Source organism: Girardinichthys multiradiatus, chromosome 10 (genome assembly GCF_021462225.1).
Source record: "Girardinichthys multiradiatus isolate DD_20200921_A chromosome 10, DD_fGirMul_XY1, whole genome shotgun sequence".
NCBI classification, from domain to species: domain Eukaryota; kingdom Metazoa; phylum Chordata; class Actinopteri; order Cyprinodontiformes; family Goodeidae; genus Girardinichthys; species Girardinichthys multiradiatus.
In genome coordinates this window covers 13,229,583-13,251,785 of record NC_061803.1, presented here as the reverse complement: position 1 = coordinate 13,251,785, position 22,203 = coordinate 13,229,583, and the positions used below count along the sequence as shown (strand labels likewise).

General features: G+C 38.9%; 1 protein-coding gene across 1 annotated transcript in view; it reads left to right on the top strand.

Moving 5' to 3' along the window:
- nrxn1a (neurexin 1a) overlaps window positions 1–22,203 on the top strand; it is a 99,600-nt gene that overhangs the window by 46,127 nt on the left and 31,270 nt on the right. Inside the window, 7 exon segments of the mRNA XM_047376692.1 lie at window positions 3,587–3,658; window positions 3,976–4,200; window positions 5,716–5,863; window positions 7,402–7,532; window positions 9,703–9,955; window positions 16,059–16,262; window positions 19,597–19,623. Coding sequence (XP_047232648.1) covers window positions 3,587–3,658; window positions 3,976–4,200; window positions 5,716–5,863; window positions 7,402–7,532; window positions 9,703–9,955; window positions 16,059–16,262; window positions 19,597–19,623 — 1,060 coding nt within the window.

The window sequence follows — 22,203 nt, the reverse complement described above, 5'->3', positions numbered from 1 at the left end:
TATGCTGACCACTCTCTCCCCACGGTGACACATGGTAGTGGCAGCATCATGCAATGGGGATGCTTTTCCTCAGCAGGGACAGTTAGGCAAATCAGAGCTGTTGGGAAGATGGACGAAGCTGAAAACATGGCAAAGCCAACGAAAAAAGTTTTTTTTTTTGTCTCTGTGATTTCTGTAAAACCTCAAAATCATAAAAAATATTGCCTTTAAAATTTACAAATGGTGTAATTCTGCATCAACCTCATAAGCCCACAGGCTGAAATATACCATTATTAAATTTTAGTAGAGGTCCACAACAAATAAATCCAAAGGCCACAAAAGGCCTGCAGGCTGAATTTTGGAAGCCCCTGTATTAGAAGCTGCAAAAGACCTGACGCTGGGGCAGAGGCTCCACTTTCAGTAAACTAAACACAAAAGCCGACACATACAGCCAGAGCTACAGTAAAATAGTTTAGATTAAAGCATATTAAGGTGTTATAATGGCCCAGTCAAAGTCCAGATTCCACTTGGAAAGCTGTGGTAAGATTTAAAAGCTGATGTTTACGGTTGCTCTCCAACCAGTTTGACTGAGATTGAACTAGAATGCAATAATGAATGGGCAGAATTTTCAGTCAATAGATGTGTAAATGCATGCCGCACTTTCCATGTTTCTGTTTAAAAAACATGTTTCCTTTTCTTTCTACTTTACAGTGTTTCACTATTTTGTAGTGGTCTATCATAAAATCCCATTAAACTGCAGTGAAGTTTGTGGTTCTCATTAAACAAAATGTGAAAAGCTTTACAAGTATGAACGGTTTTGCAAGGCACCACATTCCTCATTTATTTTCTTTATTAAAAGCTAGTAAACTTTAACTTTTCAGTATTGTCTGTCTTGTTTTATACTTTCAACCTGCACAAATCCATGTTTTCGTAAAATAGTCCTCTTTTACTTACACTTTGTTTCCTTCTATTGCCCTCCCTCCTTCTGTCACGTAACACAAACATTTCACACACATTGTCACTTAATACACACACACAGAAAAGTCTTCCATTTGGCAGACTCACACAAACAGTCCCAGACACACAAATCCCATCCAGCATCAGACAGAATCAGTGATGAGTGTCGTTGAGGGAGAAGATACAGCACTAAGCTCTAACATGCTAATTAGCTACGCCACAGAGATGCTCCATCCATCCGCTCTGCTTGAAATGGGCCACAACACCGGAGCATCAGAGACTAGCATGACACACTGACGAGGACACACGAATGCACATGCCTGTATGCTGATAAATGGAGTCTTAGAGCACATACACACATGTTTATTTGCATAAATGTGCCCACAAATGCACAGAAACAAAATTGATCAAACCAAAATAAAAGCACCTTTGAATTCAAACCACTTAAATTCTCATACATCGTCTTGTTTATGTAATACACAACCTGACTGAGTTTCACTTTCACTCACACAGGATTCACAAAGAGGCATAAACAAACAACCCAACAAGCCGACAGATGATGTGCCAAACAGAGAGCTATCTGTATTGGTGCTGAATGCTCTCTGTGTTGCTTCATTAAGACTGATGTTGTTTAAACAAGACCGCCACAGTCAAAGTGAACCCTCCACTGCCAAATTTACATATTTAATACAATGATATGATAATCCGTGTGAGCAAATTAAGATGTATGCAGCAAATCACACGCGTGAACAATCGTGGCTATAACAATTCTGAGCATTTGCTGTGCCGTAGGCACATTCTTCCGCACAAACACGCTCCCACATGCTAACGCCACTTTGCAGAAGTTATTATTTTCAAGAGCCATCTTAGTATCTTTGCAAACACATCCAAATGCCCCAGACGAACAGTAAATGAGAAAGCAGAGGTGGAATGTCAGTGCAGAGGACCAGTGTTATTGCTCAAAGGTCATATGAGAAGATCTGGTTTATTAAAGAGGAGCCTGTGCAAGCTTGTCCCTGTCAGCATCAGAATGATCGGGCACACTCTTTATGCTCATGCGGTACAGTGATAATGCAGTGTGTGTCTTGGAAAGGGGAATGAAAGAAAACTATAACCAAAGAGGACAAAATTGAAAAAAGCTCTTATGAAAGTGGCAGAGTCAGGATGTTTCAAAGGACTGATCTTAAAGAGGCCCAGCGTGCTCTTAAGGTTGCTGCATTTGAATGAAAGATGGAAAAATATGGTTAATTGTATAGTAACGAAGTGCCGTGCCTTAAACGTTTTCACATTTTCCCACTTTACAACCACAAACTTCAATGAAATGTATTTTAATGAGTTTTATATGATAGACAAATAAAAAGAAGTGGATAATTGTGTTGTGAAAGGAGAATGATACATTGTTTTGAAATGTTTTTACCAGCAAATATCTAAAGTGTTATGTGTTATTTGTATTTATCCCTCTCTACTCTGACACAATGAAATAAAATTAATTTCAACCGCTTGCCTTCAGAAGTCAGTTAATTCGTAAGTAGGGTTCACCCTGTGTCTAATTTAATCTCAGTATAAGTACAGCTGAAGGCCTCAGGGGTTTGTAAGAGAACATTAATGAAGAAACAGCATCATAGAGTCCAAGGAACACAGCAGAGAGGTCAGATAAAGTTGTACAGAAGCTTTAAGCAGGGTGAGGTTATACAACAATATCCCAAGATCTAGACATCATACAGAGATCTGTTCGATCCATCATCTGAAAATGCAAAGAGTAAGGCACAACTGCAAACCTACCAAGGCATGATTATTCACCTAAACTGACAGGTCAGGCAATGAGAGCATTAATCAGAGAAGCAGCCAAGAGGTTTGTGGTAATTCTGCGGGAGCTGCAGAGATCCACAGCTCAGGTTGGAGAATTTTGACTGAACAGCTATTAGTCATGTTTTCCAAAAATCTGGTCTTTTTTGAAAGGTGCCACGAAGAATGCCATTGTCCCGAAAAAGCCGTAAGAGGTCCCATTTAAAGTTTGACACAAGCCTTGTAGGGGGACTCAGGAAATATGCAGAGATACGACCAGAATTACACTTCTTGGCATGCATGCACAGAAGCTCTTGAAATGCTCAGATCAAAGCATATTCATGTGTTAGAATGGCTCAGTCAAAGTCTATATTGAAAATCAATTGGGAACCTGTGGCAAGACTTGGAAATTGATGTTAACAGACACCTTCTTTCCAATCTGACTGAGCTTGAGCTATTTTGAAAAGCAGAATGAACACACAAGTTTACATGTATAAAATTGATAGAAACAAAAGACCTGCAACTGTAATTGCCATAAAACATACGTTTTGACTGAAGGGGACAAAATACAAATAAACGCCTCACTTTTTACAAATAGATTAAAAGTCATGTATCCTTCTCCTTTGATTTGACAATTATGCATAATTGGTGTAGCACATAAAATCCTGATATATTAAATTAAGTACATTTTTATGTTTTCTATTTTTAAACTTGTAAAAAAGCCGATGTTTCTTCAGGTTTTTCTCTTTAGTAGTCCATCATTGCATTCGCTATTGTTGTGACAGACCTAAGATCAGAGTTGAAAGCTTCTTTTTTTTTTTTTATTGAATATACATTTTCACTCGTTCCATTCTTCCCTGTTAAGGTGGTGTACAAGAACAATGATGTACGGTTGGAGCTTTCAAGACTGGCCAAACAGGGCGACCCAAAGATGAAGGTAATCACTTTTAACTATATTAAACAATACAATATCCTCTTACACACAGAACATATGCACTTTTTTGTATCATAACCTCTTGCCATGTCCCATGAGTCTTAAACTATAGGGGATTCAGCTAAATGGGATTACATTTGTTACAGGCATTCAACCTCTTTGGTCTTTTACTCTGTTCACAGCTGGGAGCTGGCTTCATTTCAGTTTCAGACTACAAAGGAACAGTTTTTGGCCTTGATTTTGAATGCAGTAATTTACAAACCCACCCTGCTAAATGCCTCAAACCTCTTTACATCTTAGTTTTTCTGCACCCGTCACAGGTCAGTGGTGTGGTGTCCTTTAAGTGCGAGAGTGTAGCAACACTGGACCCAGTGACGTTTGACACCCCAGAGTCATTTGTGGCTTTGAGCAAGTGGATGGCGAAGAAGGCTGGATCCATTTCATTTGACTTCAGGACCACCGAGCCAAACGGACTGATGCTTTTCAGCCATGGCAAACCCAGACAACAGCAGCGCAAAGACCCCCGCACCCCACCTACTGTCAAGGTGAAACTAAGAAATTAGCACTGACTTTAGGCTAGAAGAGAGTAGAACCATGAATAGCTAATCAAAAGATGATGCTTGAATGTCATTGTTCGCCAATGAAAGAAAAAAACTCTATGTTTTATATTGAACATGAATTATTATTGTTTCAGTTAAAAATTCAAGATTGGGCCCAAAAAATATGCCTTTTTTTATATTTTTATGTGAATAACATTGATTGTCCTAAAACATCTGTATTTAAGCTTTAAAGTAAAAAACCATGAACCCACATTTAGATTCAAGTACATATGTGAGGACTTAAAAATATAATTTTTAAACATATATATAGCATAAAGTCTCCTCCACATTTATTGGTGTCACGCAAAAGATGTTCAAAAAATCTAAAAATTAATTCATCTTTTATTGCAGCAGCATAATGTCACACTTGGAAATATAAACAGATCCAACCATTGCTTTTTTTTTTTCAGTGGAAAAATCTAATACAATTACTGCATTATTAATGTAACTGAAACATTTTTTTTATTGATTATAGTATCTAAGACCTTTTATTTTGTAATCCATGATGTTCCGCATCCTCAAGGTATAAATATCACTCTTAGGCACTCTTCAAATGGGAAAGATAAGAGAACAAATGCTTTATTAGTTAGTTAGATGTGTCTTGCTCTTTATAAACCCGGATCTTTTTTACCAGAAAATAAGTACCCCTGAATTTTCCCATGTGTACTCTCAGAGCAATAATTAAAACGTTTAAAACAACAATGCTGGATGAGACACACAAGTTTATCTTGCCATTTTGCACTGTAAAGAAGATTGTGAGAGGTAAAAGAAAAATACTATGTTTGATTATGGTACTGCAACAAAAGATTAATTAATTTTAAGGAAATTTTATCAGGGTGCCTGCAAGCAGAAACCCTCCTACAGGTGCATCTCAATAAATGACAATCATCAACAAGTACATTTATTACACTTGTGTATTTAATATATGCATTACCCATAGTAATATTAGTCTTGTTTCTCAATCATTTCAAAGCTGTGGTTATTCCTGAGGTTTTCCCTCCACTAAACGTTCTTTCAATAAGCTTGGATAAAGCACTCTGTAAACACCAAGTTTTATTAGCCAGTACCTTTTGTAGCTTAACCTCCTTGTAGAGGATGTCAGTGAGTCTATTGGGCAACTGTCGACCAAGCAATCTTCCCAATGATTGCATTGGTTGAAACGTGCATCAAAAATCTGTCTTGATCAGTCTTTTCATAAGCTTAAAGCCATAATCTTAAACATTTACAGTTTTATATATATTTGAAATACATATATATATATATGTGTAAATATATAACATTTGGAACATAGCACTGTGTGATGAATTATTGTAAAAAAATTAGCTTCACTTTTTAAAATTAAATTAATATTAACTTTTCCATTGTACTTGGATGCACCTGCATCTGTGCAATGCCATTTTACATTTTTATTATTTCCGCCGGTTTCCCAGCATGCTGATGCTGTTTATTTTGAACATATAGGTGGATTTTTTTGCCATTGAAATGCTGGATGGTCACCTGTACCTGCTGCTGGACATGGGCTCTGGAACCACAAAAACCAAGGCCATCGACAGAAAGGTCAACGACGGAGAATGGTACCATGTTGACTTCCAGAGAGACGGACGCTCAGGTAAACTCAGCCGGTGCTGAAATGTGATGTAAACATTAAAATAGTTTTAGCACATAAATTTTAGGGATTTTAAAATCAAACATTCCAGCATGCTTTGTATGATGCAGATGTCGATAAAACTTTTAATTCAAGATAGTGACAAAGTATATCACATAAATTTGATTGATTTTAAGGAAATGGCTTGCTGGTAACTGTAAGCTATTTCTTCAGAATTTTACATGTAATTAACACAGAGCACTGGAAAAATGAAGAATTATTTTAATCAGCTTGTTTATATGTTCTGCTCAGCCTTGCACTTCTCATTGTTCTACCTGTGTTAATTATAGACTCGAAGCCTTCAGCACAGGCTGCCAGTGTTCTCGACAGGGGTCTTATTTGAATGTTGTAACTGTGTAAATATCTTAAAATAAGTGAATTAATTATTTATTGGTGGCACAATATTGAATGGAGTGCTTTTTACCCAGCTGGAGTTGGCTAATACTAAGAAGAAGCAAATAAAAGGAAACAAAACAGTCGCTTTATGTTGTAGTGCCATCGCTTCATCTTAGCATGGGCATATTTAAAATGGTTTATATGCTCCAGAAATGGGGTGTTAATAGCTTGAATCTGCAACTCATCTTAATCCTATCCTATTATAACTAGTTGTACAAATCTCTTACCACCAAATGGCCACAGTCTCCCATCAGAGGTCAGCATTTTCTGAAGTCATGAAACGGGCATGACGTAGCACAAACACTCAAATACATCTCAACCCCTTTTGTTGCAGTTAACAGGTTTTTATCAAAATCTTTCAAAAGATCCTAAATTTATTATTCTTAATTTTAAGCCTTAAAAGGTCTAAAATATCCTAAATAATTCTGCTCCTGAAACAGGATTACTGGTTTAAAATTGCATATTTAGGCAATTAAAATCAAATAATTCATGTTACTTTATCCACTTCCTTCATCATGGAAAAGGTTTGCTTGAAAACAGGCATTTCAATAGCTGACTAAAGCCCAGTGTCAGTAAGTAACTTCATTCTAGCAAAATGTGTGTATTTTAGAGAGATGTTGATATTGGGTAAGCTATAGTTTTAGAAGCATTCAAATCACATGTCAGAGCTGAAAATAAATAAACGTGCCTATACGTTTTTAAGTTATTTAAAAATGTGTTTGTGTGCACAAACAAGGTATTTGACTTCAGTTTCAAGTCCTTACAGTATACAGACATTATATATAAATATATAAGCTAATAAACTTCTAATACTAACTGGTAATTTAATTTCCCTTTGGGATTAATGCATACATTGATTTTATTATTATTTGGGTTATTGAATTATTATTGAAGCACACCCCAGCTTGCAGGGCGATGACTTAAACATTTGTAGTTTTAGATTTCAATTGCCTCTGATTATAACAGCGATGTGTGGGTGATGATAAGGAGGAGAAAGAATGATGATGGTATAATGGAGGTGGTGGCGATGATGACACTGTAGATTGTGATGAGAATGTTCATGCTGAAGGTCAGAACAATTTTAAAGGTTGTTTTGATGTATGTAGGAACCATCTCGGTGAACAGCATGAGAACAGCGTACACGGCCCCGGGAGACAGCGAGATCCTGGACCTGGATGACACCCTGTATCTCGGAGGACTTCCCGAGGATCGCGCTGGGCTCATTTTTCCCACAGAGGTTTGTGTTTTAAAGTGCTGCAAGCTACAACAATAGGATACAGCTCCTTGCAAAAATATACATACAGCTTGAACTTCTCCCCATTTTTGTCATGTTGCAACCACAGACTTCAATACATTTTATTAGGTTTTGCAGACCATAAGCATGGAAGGGAACTAACGCCATGAGCACACTGTTCCCGCCATGCAACATGGTGGTGGCAGCATCATACAGTACAGGCTGTTTTTAGAGAAAGTGTTCAGATATAATGGGAAGTAGGATGGAGGTAAATACAGTGTAATCCTTGAAGAAAAGCTGTTAGAAGCTGCAAAAGACTTAAAAGTCTCTCAATCCAGTTGAACTAAACTTTAGATGAAAGCCCAAACATTCCAGATAGTGCAATAGTTCTAGATGTGCAAAGCTGGGAGAGACATACCTCAAAAGACTAGTACCTTCAACTGCAGCAAAAGGTGGTTCTAAAAAGTTTTGAACCTTCAATACAAATGAACAACACACTTTTCAGATTTTTATTTGTCAAAGATTATAAGGACCATGTATCATTGTCCTTCCACTGTGCAATTATGCATCATTTTGATTTGTTAAAACACATCAAATCCAAATAAAAACATTGAGGTTTACGTTTGTAAGGTTAAAAAACGTGAAAAAACTAAAACGATATGATTCAATTTTAGAGGCAGTATTGTTAGTCAATTAAAATAAAATAAATAATTAAAGTTTATTTAAAAGAAAAGATCTGACTGGAGTCATTGGACACTATATTGATCTGCCTGCTTCGTAGTGTTTTATTTAACTTGCCTTATCCAGTAGGCAAACGGGTAAGAATAGGCTTTTTCGATTTTTCTCAAATCACTTTACCATGGGTAATTATTTGTCTGTTTAATTTTTAATTGGTCAGACATTTGTTATTCACTTTAGAGATTGAGCTTAGCAGAACAATATTTTAAGATATCTAAGAATATGCTGCATCATTTAAGATGCATATCATGTGGTTCTTCTGCTGGATACCCTGCTCAGATTTCACAGCAAAAGCTCCATTTATGGCTATATTTATAATATGGTCGATATAACACAACTGGATTGCATTGATACCAACAAACAAGGTAATCTAAAATGCAAAAAGCCACCATATCAGCTAAAAAACACTGCCTTCCAAGCTGTGCGTTAACCAGCAGTTGATTGATGATGTGTGTTTTTCTTTGTGGCACATTGCTCGTACATGATTAATGGAAGAATTAACGGTGATGGTTCTGATAGATCCACGTTGCTTTAAAGTGACGCCTTCTCCTACCTGCACAGAGTCTCTACTTCATGAAAGAGCATCACTCTACACTTGAATCCACTATTTATTTCTAGGGGGTTTAAGCACAAGTAATAAGCAAAGGTGTGGAGTCAATTTTTCCATCTATGATTTGCTATTAATGACTATTTTTCCTTGCATTCTCATCCTGCTTAGAAATTGTACTTGGTTTTTGTTCTATTTTTCCAGATCTTCTATTTATGTACTTGTTCCAGTGTGTGCAATATCTACACGACTAGTTGTGTGGATGCCTTTGGTCTCTCTCAGCATGGAAAAAAATTATAAAACCTTTTCTAAGATCTAAAGTAAGGTTTCTCAAAATTTGTCCTAAAAGGTCCAAATCATATTTCTTGAAAAGGTCAAAAATAAAATAAAATTTGCTGAAAATGTATAGGCAAAAGAAACAGAACTTAGTGCCTACAATTGTATGTTTGTGACCCTATGCTGCTGTAATTGTTCACAGAAGAGTGCTCTTGATTTAGGAGAAATTAGAATTTTTCTTGATTCAATTTAATGGCTTTCTATGCCTCTACAACTAAACTACCATTCTTTACACAAAATAATAAAGGAGTAAGTAAAATGATCTCAAAGTGCAACAAGACACTGCAACATCAAAACAACTGAGACAAAACTTACGGATACCCAGAGATGGTGACACTCCAGAGCAACCTAATAAGAATAATGCCCCTATGTGTCTTCAATGGCTCCTGAGCACAGCTTGGGCTACAAAAACAACTAGACAGTACTTTGCAAGACAGACTTCACTTTAACAATAGAGTTGAGCTTCAACACACCCCTACCATGAGTTGCAATGTGTATATTACTATGTAAAAAAAAAAAAAAATTATTGCATGCTGGTTATTTGTTATTCAGGTTTGGACAGCCCTGTTAAACTATGGCTACGTAGGCTGCATCAGAGACCTGTTTGTGGATGGCCAGAGTAAAGACATCAGGCGGCTTGCTGAGGCCCAACGGGCAGTTGGAGTGAAGCCTTCGTGCTCCAGAGAGCTGCCCAAACAGTGCCTGTCCAACCCCTGCCAGCACAATGGCAACTGCAGGGAGGGCTGGAACCGTTATGTCTGTGACTGCTCCGGGACTGGGTACCTGGGGCGCTCCTGCGAGCGAGGTAAGAATGACGAGATGCTAGCAAGGAGGAGGGTGAGAAATAAACACTTTAAATAGACTTTGGCAGGCTATTGTCACACTCATCAATGACAAACCCTCTTTCACACAATACAGATGAGTCAGCTAACTAAAAACAGCCACTAAACACCAACATTTTGTGAAACATTTCTAAAATGCCATGATGTAAAATAGTCACAATGGCATTTGTCATTCTGAGAACACTGAGTAATGCCAATGGAATGAGTGACAGATGATGGATGATAAAGGGCGAAAAGTCTAAAGTAGTTAAGTCACAAACACTCCCATCCACCCTCGTAAATACATTATGTTCATCAGTTATACTGGGTCGTAAAATTTTATTCATTATACCTTTGAGTTATGTTTTTCTTCCTTTAAAAGCCCCATCCCAGCAGATTACATCAGCATGACAGTACTCTCTCTGATGTGCTAAAAAGGCACCCTCATAAAAATTTATGGTAGATAAAAATGTGACTAAAGTCCTTTTCAAATAAAAGAGATGAAATGGAGTTTACCCTCAACTACCTCTCTTCTGATGCGGCGAGGAGGGCAGAAGAAGAGGGCATTAGGTAGGGATTAGTGCAATGCACCTTTATTGATATACCATCACTCAAATACAAGGTAATTCAAAGTGCTTTATACAAAGGAACAAAGGAAATTATAAATAAAATATATTAAAAGAGCAAGAATAATTTAAGTATCACATAAAATAAATAAACAGTAAAATGCACATTTAAAACAAATCAATAGCTAAGACTTGATCAAAATTAACTTTGTAAAGTTTTCTTTTAAGTTACAGTAAACGGTAATGTTTTTCAGTCCTAATTAAGAGTTTCTCAGGTTTTCAGGAGGTTGGTTTCAGTGCTAAGGAGCATAGAAACTAAATGAAGCTTTGTGGGACCCCAAATGTGATTTTATTCCTTATTTAATTGCCCAAAAAGACAAAGTAGTATTAGTCTGCCAAATAAGAGCTGAACCAATCTTGCACAGAACCTGACAATAACACACACCTCTCTAAATCCACTAATCAATATGTTATGATCAAGTATTTGAACTGTGTAGGTAGAAAACAAGGCGAAGAGAGCAGCTCAACAGCAAAATAATATTAATAGCTCTGGTTTTCTATCTTTGGCTAAATCTGTTTTTTTTTAAATAAAAAATTACACATTTTCTGTGTCAGAGGCAGAGTAGTAAAATGCAGGCAGAGAAAAGACAGGAAGGAGCAAAGGTGAAAGAAAAGTAGTGGGAGGAAGCAAAGCTGCAGACAGGACTATTGGACTGCTATAGATGTAATGACTGGGAATCGATGAGAGAGGAAATGTGCAGAAAGCAGGGAGCGGGAGCCATGACAGAGAAGGGAGGAGGGAAGGAGGGGGAGGATTCACCGGGTTGGAACACCATATGACAGTGTGTGAGATGGGAATAGAAAATCTGCCTGAGAGAGAGAGTTATGAGAAAAGGTATGAGTTCACATCGAAAGCAAAATGACAGAGAGACTGATAGAGGCCTGTTGGAAAAGGCGAGATGGAGTCAGACAAGAAACAAAATAAGGACGAAATGTTGTTTGTGTCACAACCACTGATGCGTCTCAAGTGATGATTGTACTATCATCTAACTGCAGATATACTGTACAGTGCACACAGAAATGCACACAGGCTCCCTGAAAGGTGTTGATATGAAAATGTTTTATTTCAGAGGACAAGAATCTGCAGCAAGCCCTTTTCTCTTCCTTTCTTTTGCTCTTTCTTCCTATCTTTATCTTCATCCCTCTCTGTGTGCACTGAGGGGTCACTAACTGGTGGTTCAGTGGATTGAGGAAGCACAGATGGACAAGCAGATGGAGGGAGTGATTGGCTGTGTTTATGCCTTCTACCTGCGGTTTCTCCATCCCTTTTTTTCTTTCTTATTCTCCCACTCTCTTGTTTTTCCCCTCCCTCCTTCTCCCTTATTAAACAAACATAGTTACCGGGCTTTGGCTCAAAGATTCATTTTTACTTTATCACTTATTTTAAGTTTCATCTTGCCTTTCATTCATATGAATACAAAGAGTATGACAAAAGAATATAAAATACACAATTCTCTAACTAATAAAGCTGAGCTTGCCTAATAAAAATGTAAATTATTAAAGACAATTTTAATATCTACAGCGCCATTATCTGTACCAAGATGCCTAAGTAGGCTTAATTAATTTTTTTATTGCTGTAGTCAGACCAACCTTTAAATTAAGGTACATTTATTAATTGGAAATAACTACTTTAAATAAGATTGCCAGTGCAATAAATATTAGTACCCCTAACAATTTCTATACAATTAATGCAGCTCAAGCAATTTTGTAATTTATTTACTAGTGCTGCAATCACTGGCTCTCCTGACATCCCTATAAAATAAATGTAAATGAATCATCTTTGTAATTACACTTTCTAAAACTGACAACATTGCCAAGGAACACTAGGTGCTGTTGTCTAATAATCCTTGTCTTCTGGTTTTCCGGGTGTATAACTATGATCTATCACAGTGGCCCTTTTCCAAGAAAGACGGAGGTATGTTCATCTTCATAAGTCAGGAAATGGTTTTAAGAAAACAGTTGTTCACTTGAAAGAAAACTTGCCAGTATCAACAGTTATAGATAAAAAATTTAAAACTACCAGTCTTACAGATGTGTTAAGCTGTGGATTTATGTTCACACTGTATAGCTTCAGTTGATTTTTTTTTAGCTAACAAACTATTATTAGAGGTATATAAAATGCAGATGTTTCCAACCAGGCATGACCACATTTTGGCATCAGGACAGAGCAGGTGATACCTGAAACCTGACTGGACAAAAAAACATTTCAAAACTCTGCCAGTTGATTGGTGTATTCCCCAAATGGACAGTTTTTTTTTTTTTTCTTTATGTGAGGTTCTGTTGAGTTGTGTATCTGCTGTCAGTATCTCACCAGCAGCAGACAGACATCAGAGTCTTCTAAGCTCCATGCCAAACTAACAGATAATCTGCAAAACAACGAATTTCCCATTTAGCTTTACATATAAGCTCAAGTAATATACACCCAGGAGGAAAGGGTAAAGCCTCAAACAAAACACCTCACCTGGCACTGCTTTAGCCATGCTCACAATCTTTTTTTTTTATTCTGATGTTGTTAATGTTGGCATTGTTGCCCCTACTGTCGAGTGAGAAGTATTACAGCATTTTTGATTGAAATCTCATACTCTGTGTAGATGCAGACACAGGTAAAACAGTTTGGTTAATAAACTGTCTGAAGTACTATAGCCAGGAATTGATGGGAGTTCCATTTTGCTTAATGTTGCCAATTTAAAAGTGACTAATGTGTAAAAGAAAAAAAGACGGCTGCACGGTGGCGCTGTTGGTAGCACTGTTGCCTTGCAGCAAGAAGGTCCTGGGTTCGATTCCCGGCTGGGGGTCTTTCTGCATGGAGATTGCATGTTCTCCCCGTGCATTCCTCCCACAGTCCAAAGACATGCCTGTTAGGTTAATTGGTCACTCCAAATTGCCCTTAAGTGTATGACTGAGTGTGTCTGTGGTTGTTTGTGTGTTGCCCTGAGATGGACTGGTGACCTGTCATTCGCCCATAGACTGCTGGAGATAGGCACCAGCTTCCCCACGACCCACTATGGAATAAGCGGTAGAAAATGACTGACTGACTGTGTAAAAGTTTGTTGAAAGGTGTTTGCATTAACCACTGAAAAGGTTTTGAGATTGGAGTTATTTTAAGATGTTTCTGCTATGGAACTGCCCTCACTCTGGTGAGCAGTTAGCTTAAGTCTGCAGTCAGACTTTCTTTCTGTTCATCCAGACTCAAACAACTCCTAGCACTGTCAGTAAGATGTTGACAGCTAATAATGGAGTAATTTTAACTATCCCTTTACAGCTGGTATCTAAGATCCAAAAACACCCTGAAAATATGAGGTTACTGACCTAAATTTGCATTTGTAAAACAACTTAAAAACACATAGCTTGTTCTGAAAGTGCCTGATATGAGAGTGCTTCTATAAAGTGGTACGCTTGGCAACGTCACAGCAAAATTGGTCTGATGTTCACCGTCTACTTTATTAGGTACATCTATTCAGTTGCTTTTTAACAAATAGTAAATCAACCGATCACATGGCAGACAGCTTGCTGAAGTTCAAACCAAGCATCAGAATGGGGAAAAAAGGGGATTTAGGTGGCTTTGAGAGTGCCGTGGCTGTTGGTGCCAGACAGGCTGGTCTGAGTATCTGGCAAACTGCTAATTTACTGGCTGTTTAACCCACAGAAAATATCTAGTTTGCGACATTTGTGTGGACACAAATGCTTTGCTGATGTTAATAGAAAGTCAACAGTAACTCAAATAACCACTCATTCCCAACAAAGTAAGTGGAATATCATGTCTAAATGCACGACACGTAGCACCTTGAGTCAGATGGGCTACAGCAACAGAGGACCACTCCAGGGATCTGCTGCGATTTTAACGCTGAACAGTCTCTCCGGGTTTACAGAGATTGGTTATGTGATGGCACTCCACTTGCGATCTCTGAAAGCACAACACATCAGACCTTGAAGCAGATGTTCTACAGCAACAGAAATTCACTATGGGAGTCACTCCTGTCAGCTAAAAACAGAAAGCTGAGGTTGAAAGGGTCAGGATTTGGCATAAGCAACATGAAAGCAGAGATCCGTCCTACCTGCTTAATATTTCATAGAAGGAAGTGATGGGCTAGGATCTGTTTAAAACAGATAAGGTTAAACAGAAATTAAGATATAAAGCTCTATTTTGCCTCAGTTATAAAGAAATTCTTGACACCAGGGAAAATATTGAATATGACTATTTTTATTCTTCATTCTTATTGGTATGAACCATTTAGTGGAGGCTACAGGCGTTTAATGGCTTGTGACAGCCAGTGTGCATTTTGCTTTTACTTTCTTTTTTATTTCCTGGCATATTTAAACCTGCACTCTTCCTTCTCACTGACTCTCCATCCTATGTTTGGCTGGTTGTGAGTCAGGAGCTGTGGTTTGGAAAATTTAGTCAGCTGTCTCGCTTATCAAAAATGCATGCACGTGTGCACCCAAGTGGGTGTATGTGTGGCTGTTAGTTATGTTATCTGTGATATAACAGGCTAACCACCTTCTTTTTTTCCTCAAGTTAATGAGGGTTGATTTGCATTTTAGCCAAGAGCTTTGCTGCCTCTCCCTCGTCTTTTTCCTCCCTTTCGTGCTCTGTCCTTATTTTCTCTCCCCCTGCTCTCACTTTACTAAACCCCTCTCTGTTCACACTTAAATTCACTCACTTATTTTGACATGCACACACACACACTATCTTTCTGTTTCCCTCCTTCTTAGCTCATCAGTATTCATGACGCCTTCCTCCCTTCCTGTTCTCTTGTTTTGTTTTTTTTGTTTTTGCCTTGGCTTCAACCGTCTCCCACAGAAACAGGGTGAGCAAATCCAAAGCCTAAATTGTATGGAGAGATACAGGAGGAATGGAAGAAGTAGGAGAGATAACGATGCAGATGCATGGAAAGTTCATGTAGTCGTGTGGATGTAACTGTCCAACAAAAACAGGGGCTCTCAGAGGTAAACAGTTTAGTGGCTAGGGACTGGCCCCAGCAGGTAGCAGGGAGAGAAGATTATGAATATGCAAATGAGTATGCAAAAGACATTAAAGTGGGATCACCCGAGTTTGTTACATTATGACTCCGGGGTCCAGGATGTCAGCGTCGGTGGCTAATACACTCGGCACCTTGCATTTTGATTTAAGCGGATAATGGGGCCAGACAACCAGCTGCAGCTATTTTTGCACTCTCTCCTCCAAGGCGAGGGAGTGATGATGAATCAGGGTTGGGAAAGTGACGGGATAAATTTGTCGGAAGCAGGTTTTGAGTCTCAACATGTCGCGGTGGGGGAAATAAGGGAATGCAGCAGTACTGAAACATACTTTGTCATGTTTAAATCTGATTCACTCATTGACAGAGAATGCTTTTGTGCTCTTCTTTTCCCCCACCTCGTGTTACCCTCCACCTACGTCAATCATCTTTCTGCCATTTCTCCTCCTATCTTATCTGTCCCTTTTTGTACGTTTCCTGCACAGATGCGACCATCCTCTCCTATGACGGCAGTAAGTTTATGAAGGTGCAGCTGCCTGTGGCGATGCACACTGAGGCGGAGGACATCTCGCTACGCTTTCGCTCCCAGCGGGCCTACGGCATTCTCATGGCAACCACATCCCGGAACTCGGCAGACACCCTTCGTCTGGAACTGGATGGCGGCCGTGTCCGACTCACTGTAAACCTAGGTACACCCATCCACACCCACACACACACCTAAGATAGGATCTTAAATTTTAATTACCTGTCAGGGGATTGCAGCTGACACCAGCCTCTTGGCTTTTTCTTGCACAGATTTATATGTTGAATAATAATTCTGTCTTACTTTTCTGAACAAATCAGGCCATTCAACTGTATCTGTAGTAATTTGACTTATTCTTGACAGTCACTGACTTTGGAAGAAATACAAACTTGCTGACATCCCTGGTGAAGATTTATAAAAAACTTCAACATAAATTCATCTTTTATTGTAGTAGCACAAACACAATGAAAAATTTATAAAAATCCAACCTTCATTTTAAGTACATTTCTTCAGTGGAAATAATATCTGTTTTTGGTCAAATCACAGATGGTACAAATATTGAAACATCCCTGCTGGTTGTACATCCATCCCCCTTTTACCAATAGTCTAGCACTCAGTCTTCACCTGTAACAATTCACAAGCTTGAAGCAAACAGAGAGAGACTGATCTCTCACCATTCTCATTTGAACAACCTTTCTGAATCATTCAGAGGCCTGGCATACACCTGCTTCCGTTAATTTCACCCCAAAGGTTTTCTGTAAGATTCAGGTCTAACGACCGAGATGGCCGTGGTAGAAGGTGGATTGTGTATCTTAAACATATCTGTGTTGCTTCTGCCATATGGTTTGGATCATTATCCTGATAAAATAATTCCAGTTTTCTAGCAGAGGCCACCAGAATTTCACAGTTCATGATTTCAGGGCCTTTGGAAGAGAAATAGGCCTAAAGCATCACAGACCTTTTACTGTACTTAACAGTGGACATGGGGTGTTTCATTACATGTTCATCCCTTGTTTCACTCTAGACCCATATGGAGTGTTTGTTGCTAGTTATAATTAATCTTGCTATAGCCCTATGTGAAAAAGGTAAAGAGTCCAGTTAAAGTTTCAGTAGATTTTAGCAAACGCTCTATGTGATGGAAGGTCAGAAAAGGCTTTTTTTCCTGCATGCCTCCAAAACAAAGGTTGTTATGGAGACTTGGTGACCCCAAGATGTCACTTTTTGCAGTTCACCAACAGTAAGCTTTGGAGAGATTTTTTTTTTTTTATAGAAAGAAAGAGAAACTCATTAATTACTTATTAGAAGTTCCTTGGAAACTATTATCAACCTACAAAAGAAAAAAGTATGGAGTAATAAATAAGCATATGCTTTAGTAACATGTATTTTAAAGCCAATGTTAGAGGATACAAGTGAAACCATCACTAAAATGAGATTAATTTATTGATTTATTGTTTGTTTTTTCCAACTGAATAAATATTCTCTAATTAAAGTTTGAATTTTTCTACATTGCTTAGGAAGAGATTATGTTACAGCAAACAAGTTTAAAATTTAACATTTATTTCATGGCATTTAACACACCTTTACCAGGGACGGCAGTTTATGTGTTACCAGAACTTTATTTTATCATCTGTATGTAGATTACTGTGTACATGCACACTGTGTACACCAACAAGCACAGTTGGACAGAGGGTCAAGCCTCAAGCTGCATTCTCTCTGCTCACTCCCAGCAGACCTGTGCATCCCCAACATCCTCAAACTATAAATGCAAGAACATACAGCCAGTTGGCTTCACACATACAAGCAGCTCATTTTTCTTGTTCATTTTCAGCCCAAGTTGCACATTAATTTTATTTCTCACAAAAACTAACACACACACACACTCACAGAGGGGTGCATGTGTTGGTCTCTGGTTGTCTGCAGCCACGTCTTTTCTGTGGTTGACGCCACACGACACACCAAGGCATCGCAGGTTAAAAAATAAAGAGAGAAGGTTTAATCTTCTGGGCTTATTATGAAGATTATTCCTCTAAAAGGGCAACTAAATTACTGGCATGTGTTCGGTGTGTAGCGGAAATCAGCTACTTTAATTGACACTTAACCAATCAGTCTCACTGGTTATCAAAAATCAAATCCGTCTCATAACCTGTCAATAAAACTAACTGCAGCTGATGGATAGAAGATGAATGCAATTTCCTACAAGAATTAAAGCTGATTGAACACCTTTAAGTTGACAACAACTTATTTCACTCTAAGATGTCAAGAGGAAGGTTCCTTCAGTGGTCTAATTTAGACCTATTTTAATTTAAGAGAGAAGACTGAGAAGAGGTAGAAAAGAAATAAGGGTTTCTCGGAAGGTTTAGGAGCCACCAGAATAATTCTTCAGCTTTTATGTATCATATTGGAAATTCATTCATTTGAGATGATATTAACCAATACTGCTATCATTATATCAGTCGTGATAAATCCCTGTTTTCTTCACTCCTCTATTATTCATTTGCGTCCTTCAGCATTTTTGGCGCTATTGTTTATGTCAGCTGTGGGCATTTACAATAGTAAGACTCCATCCACAGATCTTATAATACATTAGCATGAAACATGTGAACATGACACTAAAAATGTAATAGCCAGTCCAAACAGTACTTTGTATTACAATTTTTGCACACACTGATGTAGCGATGCCGATATACGTTTACCAGTTTTTGTGCAGACCTGATGCAAAACAAATTTATTACAACCACAGTCCCTTAGGATTGATCAGTTCCCGGGACTGGGTCCCATCCTGCTTCTTTGGTTAAAACATTTTGTCACAGCACATTGAACAGCCAATCAGAAGTGGATTTTGGTGCAACTATGACAACCAGTTATTTGGAGAGGAAAAATCACACTACCAAATTTGGACTCCCTTCTCAGCATCTGGGAGATAAAGCTTGTGTAGATGCAGAGTATCAACAAGGACCTCAGTCACAATAATGGTGATTAATATACTAGCAAAATGGTGTAACAGTTAGGACTATCAGAGAAAACATGACATTTTGAGAATCCAGCTTGTTATTTTCAGAAAGCTAAAAAGAAGTTTCATTTTATCATAAAATTCAGCTAACCAGCTGAAGTGGGCAGAAACACAAAGAGTCTCTGCAGGGCCAAAACCAAAAGTTGGTTTACGCTACAGGTGTCATTAGACAAACTGACTCACATGACCCATCTCAAACTAAAGTTGTCGCTCAGGCCAGTGTAGCCAATTACCATACTGTTTTACATCCAAATTGAATTATTTAGATTCTCCTCCAGATTTACCAACAAATTTCACACTCGGAGAAGAAGAATTTTGCAGCACACTGTTATAAGAAAACACAGAGTCCATTTCATGGTCCAGTGAGTGTTTCCTTAGCAGTGTATTTGCAAAGCGTATGTGCAGGGTGTGTCGACGTGTGCGTCCCCAGGGCGTGGGGAGTATATGTCTATGTGTGCAGCATTAACCCTCTGTTCTGCTCTCCCTCCAGACTGTATCAGGATAAACTGTACAGCCAGTAAGTGATCCTCCATCTCACCTAACTCCTCCCTTCCTCCTCCTCTTCCTCAGTATGTGTGTGTTATGTAGTGAGTGCTTTTAATGTCTCTGACCAGTTTTTCCTCCTTTTGTCATGTTCATCAGTTTCATCTTAATCTCTTATTCAACATATCTTTGTTCCATATGTCTGCTTGCAGTTACATGCGCGTGTTATTGAATGGCAGAGGTATGGGAAATGCGTGCACGTTAGCCTACACTGCAGGGAGAGGCACAATTTTTTTGCTGAGGGCCAGGGTTTTCCAGGTCGGCCATTTTAGCAGAGAAGGATAGATGGAGGAGAGGAAGTGGGAGGTGTATTATTAGAAAAATATGAGGAAGAGCAAAGAAGATTAGTAGGAGGGGTAATAGGGAAATTAAGTGTGTTAAGAAGGAAGGAGAGAAAGCAGGTGGATCAATGAATGATTTCTCCTCTCTCTTGTTGTTTTACCATTCAAACACATAACCTATTGCTGAGGAGTGTTTCTTTTTTATTGCCCATATGAATTTGTGCTTTTTTCTGGCCGATGTTTCCGTCCATCCTGCTGCGATCGGAGCCAAGTCCCCCGACGGAGTTTTAATTCCCTCATGTGGAGTTTCTGTCACGACCACGGAGAACGAGCGAGATGGAGTAAGGAGAGAGTGTGGTGGTGGTGTTTGCGGGGGGCAATACTCTGTGACGGTGAAGAGGTGGTGAAATGGACGACTGCAGTTGCCATAGAAACCCCGCTAGCCACACAACGCTGCCGCTGCCATTCCGACTGTCTGCAGGCCAATTTTAGACCGGTCGTCTCAATGAAGATTTCAGTAGGCAACCACTTTTCTGGCACGCTGTGCATACAATAAATTATGCATATCATATTCAAAAGGGGAACAAGAAATTTATCTAACACCCAGGCGCCACTGAAACAGTCCACTCAGCAGTCAAATAAAAGCTTTGGCATTGCAGAGATTTGAGGCTTATCGTTCAAGAAAAAAGCAATTTGTTATTTAGTGCTAATGAAATATGAATTGCTTTTCTCCATTTTGTTTTCATTATTCCTCCCCACTTATAATCCTCGGTGGTTTATTTTATTTGCTTTGATTGGTGTTTCCTCTGCAGCAAAAAGCCGACAGACTGCAGACAGTCTATTAGTCTCAACTCATCATGCTCGATGCCCTTTTAACTCTAACCCAAAAATAGGTGCTTGTTTGTCTGCTCCAAGGTTGAGACAGATCACTGCCTCACTCTCACTTCAGTCTGCTCATTCTCTGAGTATTCAGTTACATGTGGAAAACCACACACACACAAACACACACATGCATCCACTCACACAACCTTACACATATTCTCCTGCCTTACTCCGGTGGTAAGCAGTGATCCATGGTAACTGGATGACATGCATTGCCTAGAGCACAGCTGAGTCTCCTCAGGGGAACCCTGTGTCCTCTCTTAATGGACAACACACTCTTTCAGCTCTGCAAATGCACACTTTGCCGTTTCAGGCTGCCACTTCCATTCTTTGGCTTCTCATATTTGTTTAATTAAGTTTGCTCGTCAGCATTGCTCTCTACCTCCCTACCTGGGAGTTTGTATTTGTGTACGAGCCCTGCCTGCGTGCCTCTGTGATTGATGTAGACATGCTTGACATTTTCTGCAGCAAAATCTGTTCGGGTCAGTTTACTTCTCACCTCCCCCCGCCCCACCATCATTACCTCCTATAGGTCACTGTAAGCAGATTCAGTCACACCTCACCAGCCCAAAGCGCTTCTGAGAAGGAAAGGAACTTCAGTGTGTGTGCGTGTGTTTGTGTGTGTGTATGTATGTCGTGTTCAAGGTTGGAGCAGTGGTTGTAAAGTGTAGAGCAAGGGGACGCTGTCAGTCTGTCAAATGTGTGCATTCAAGTATGTGAAGATATGGATTGTAGATGGACAGTGAGAGAGACATCATGCAAAGACATCACAGCTTCTTTCATTTTGCTGCATGTCAGCACCTTGGAGAGCACTCTGTGGCTCCTCTGTGTGTGTAGTGCCACCTTGAGGCCTGCTGAAGCATTGCGCTTCTGTTGAAACACTAATTAAAATTGCAGTGTATTGTAAAAGTATTCATACCAATGGAGCTTATTCATATTTTTTCACGTTACAACCACAAATATCAATGTGTTTAATAATTAAGTAGAAGGGAAAGGATTGAAGGTATTCAGAATTCCTAAATAAAAATCTGAAAAATATGCATATGTACTCAGCCCTCTTTACTCTGATAAATAAAATTCAACATACTCAACTGCCTTTAGAAGTTAAGTAACTAGTAAATAAAGTCCACCTGTGTGTAATTTAATCTGAGTATAAATGCAGCTGTTCTGTAGAGGCCTCACAGGTCTGTTAGAGAACAGGCAAAAGGCTAGGTCTAAGGTAAAACTAAAACTGCCTTTCGCCGTAAACACACCTTCCTCAGAATTAAACATGGTGGTAATAGCATGCTGTTGCAGAGAGACGGGAAGCTAGTCAGAGTTTATGGAAAGATGAAGGAAAATTAATACAGAGCAGGAAAAGCTGTTCGAAGCTGGGAAAGAGGTGACACTAC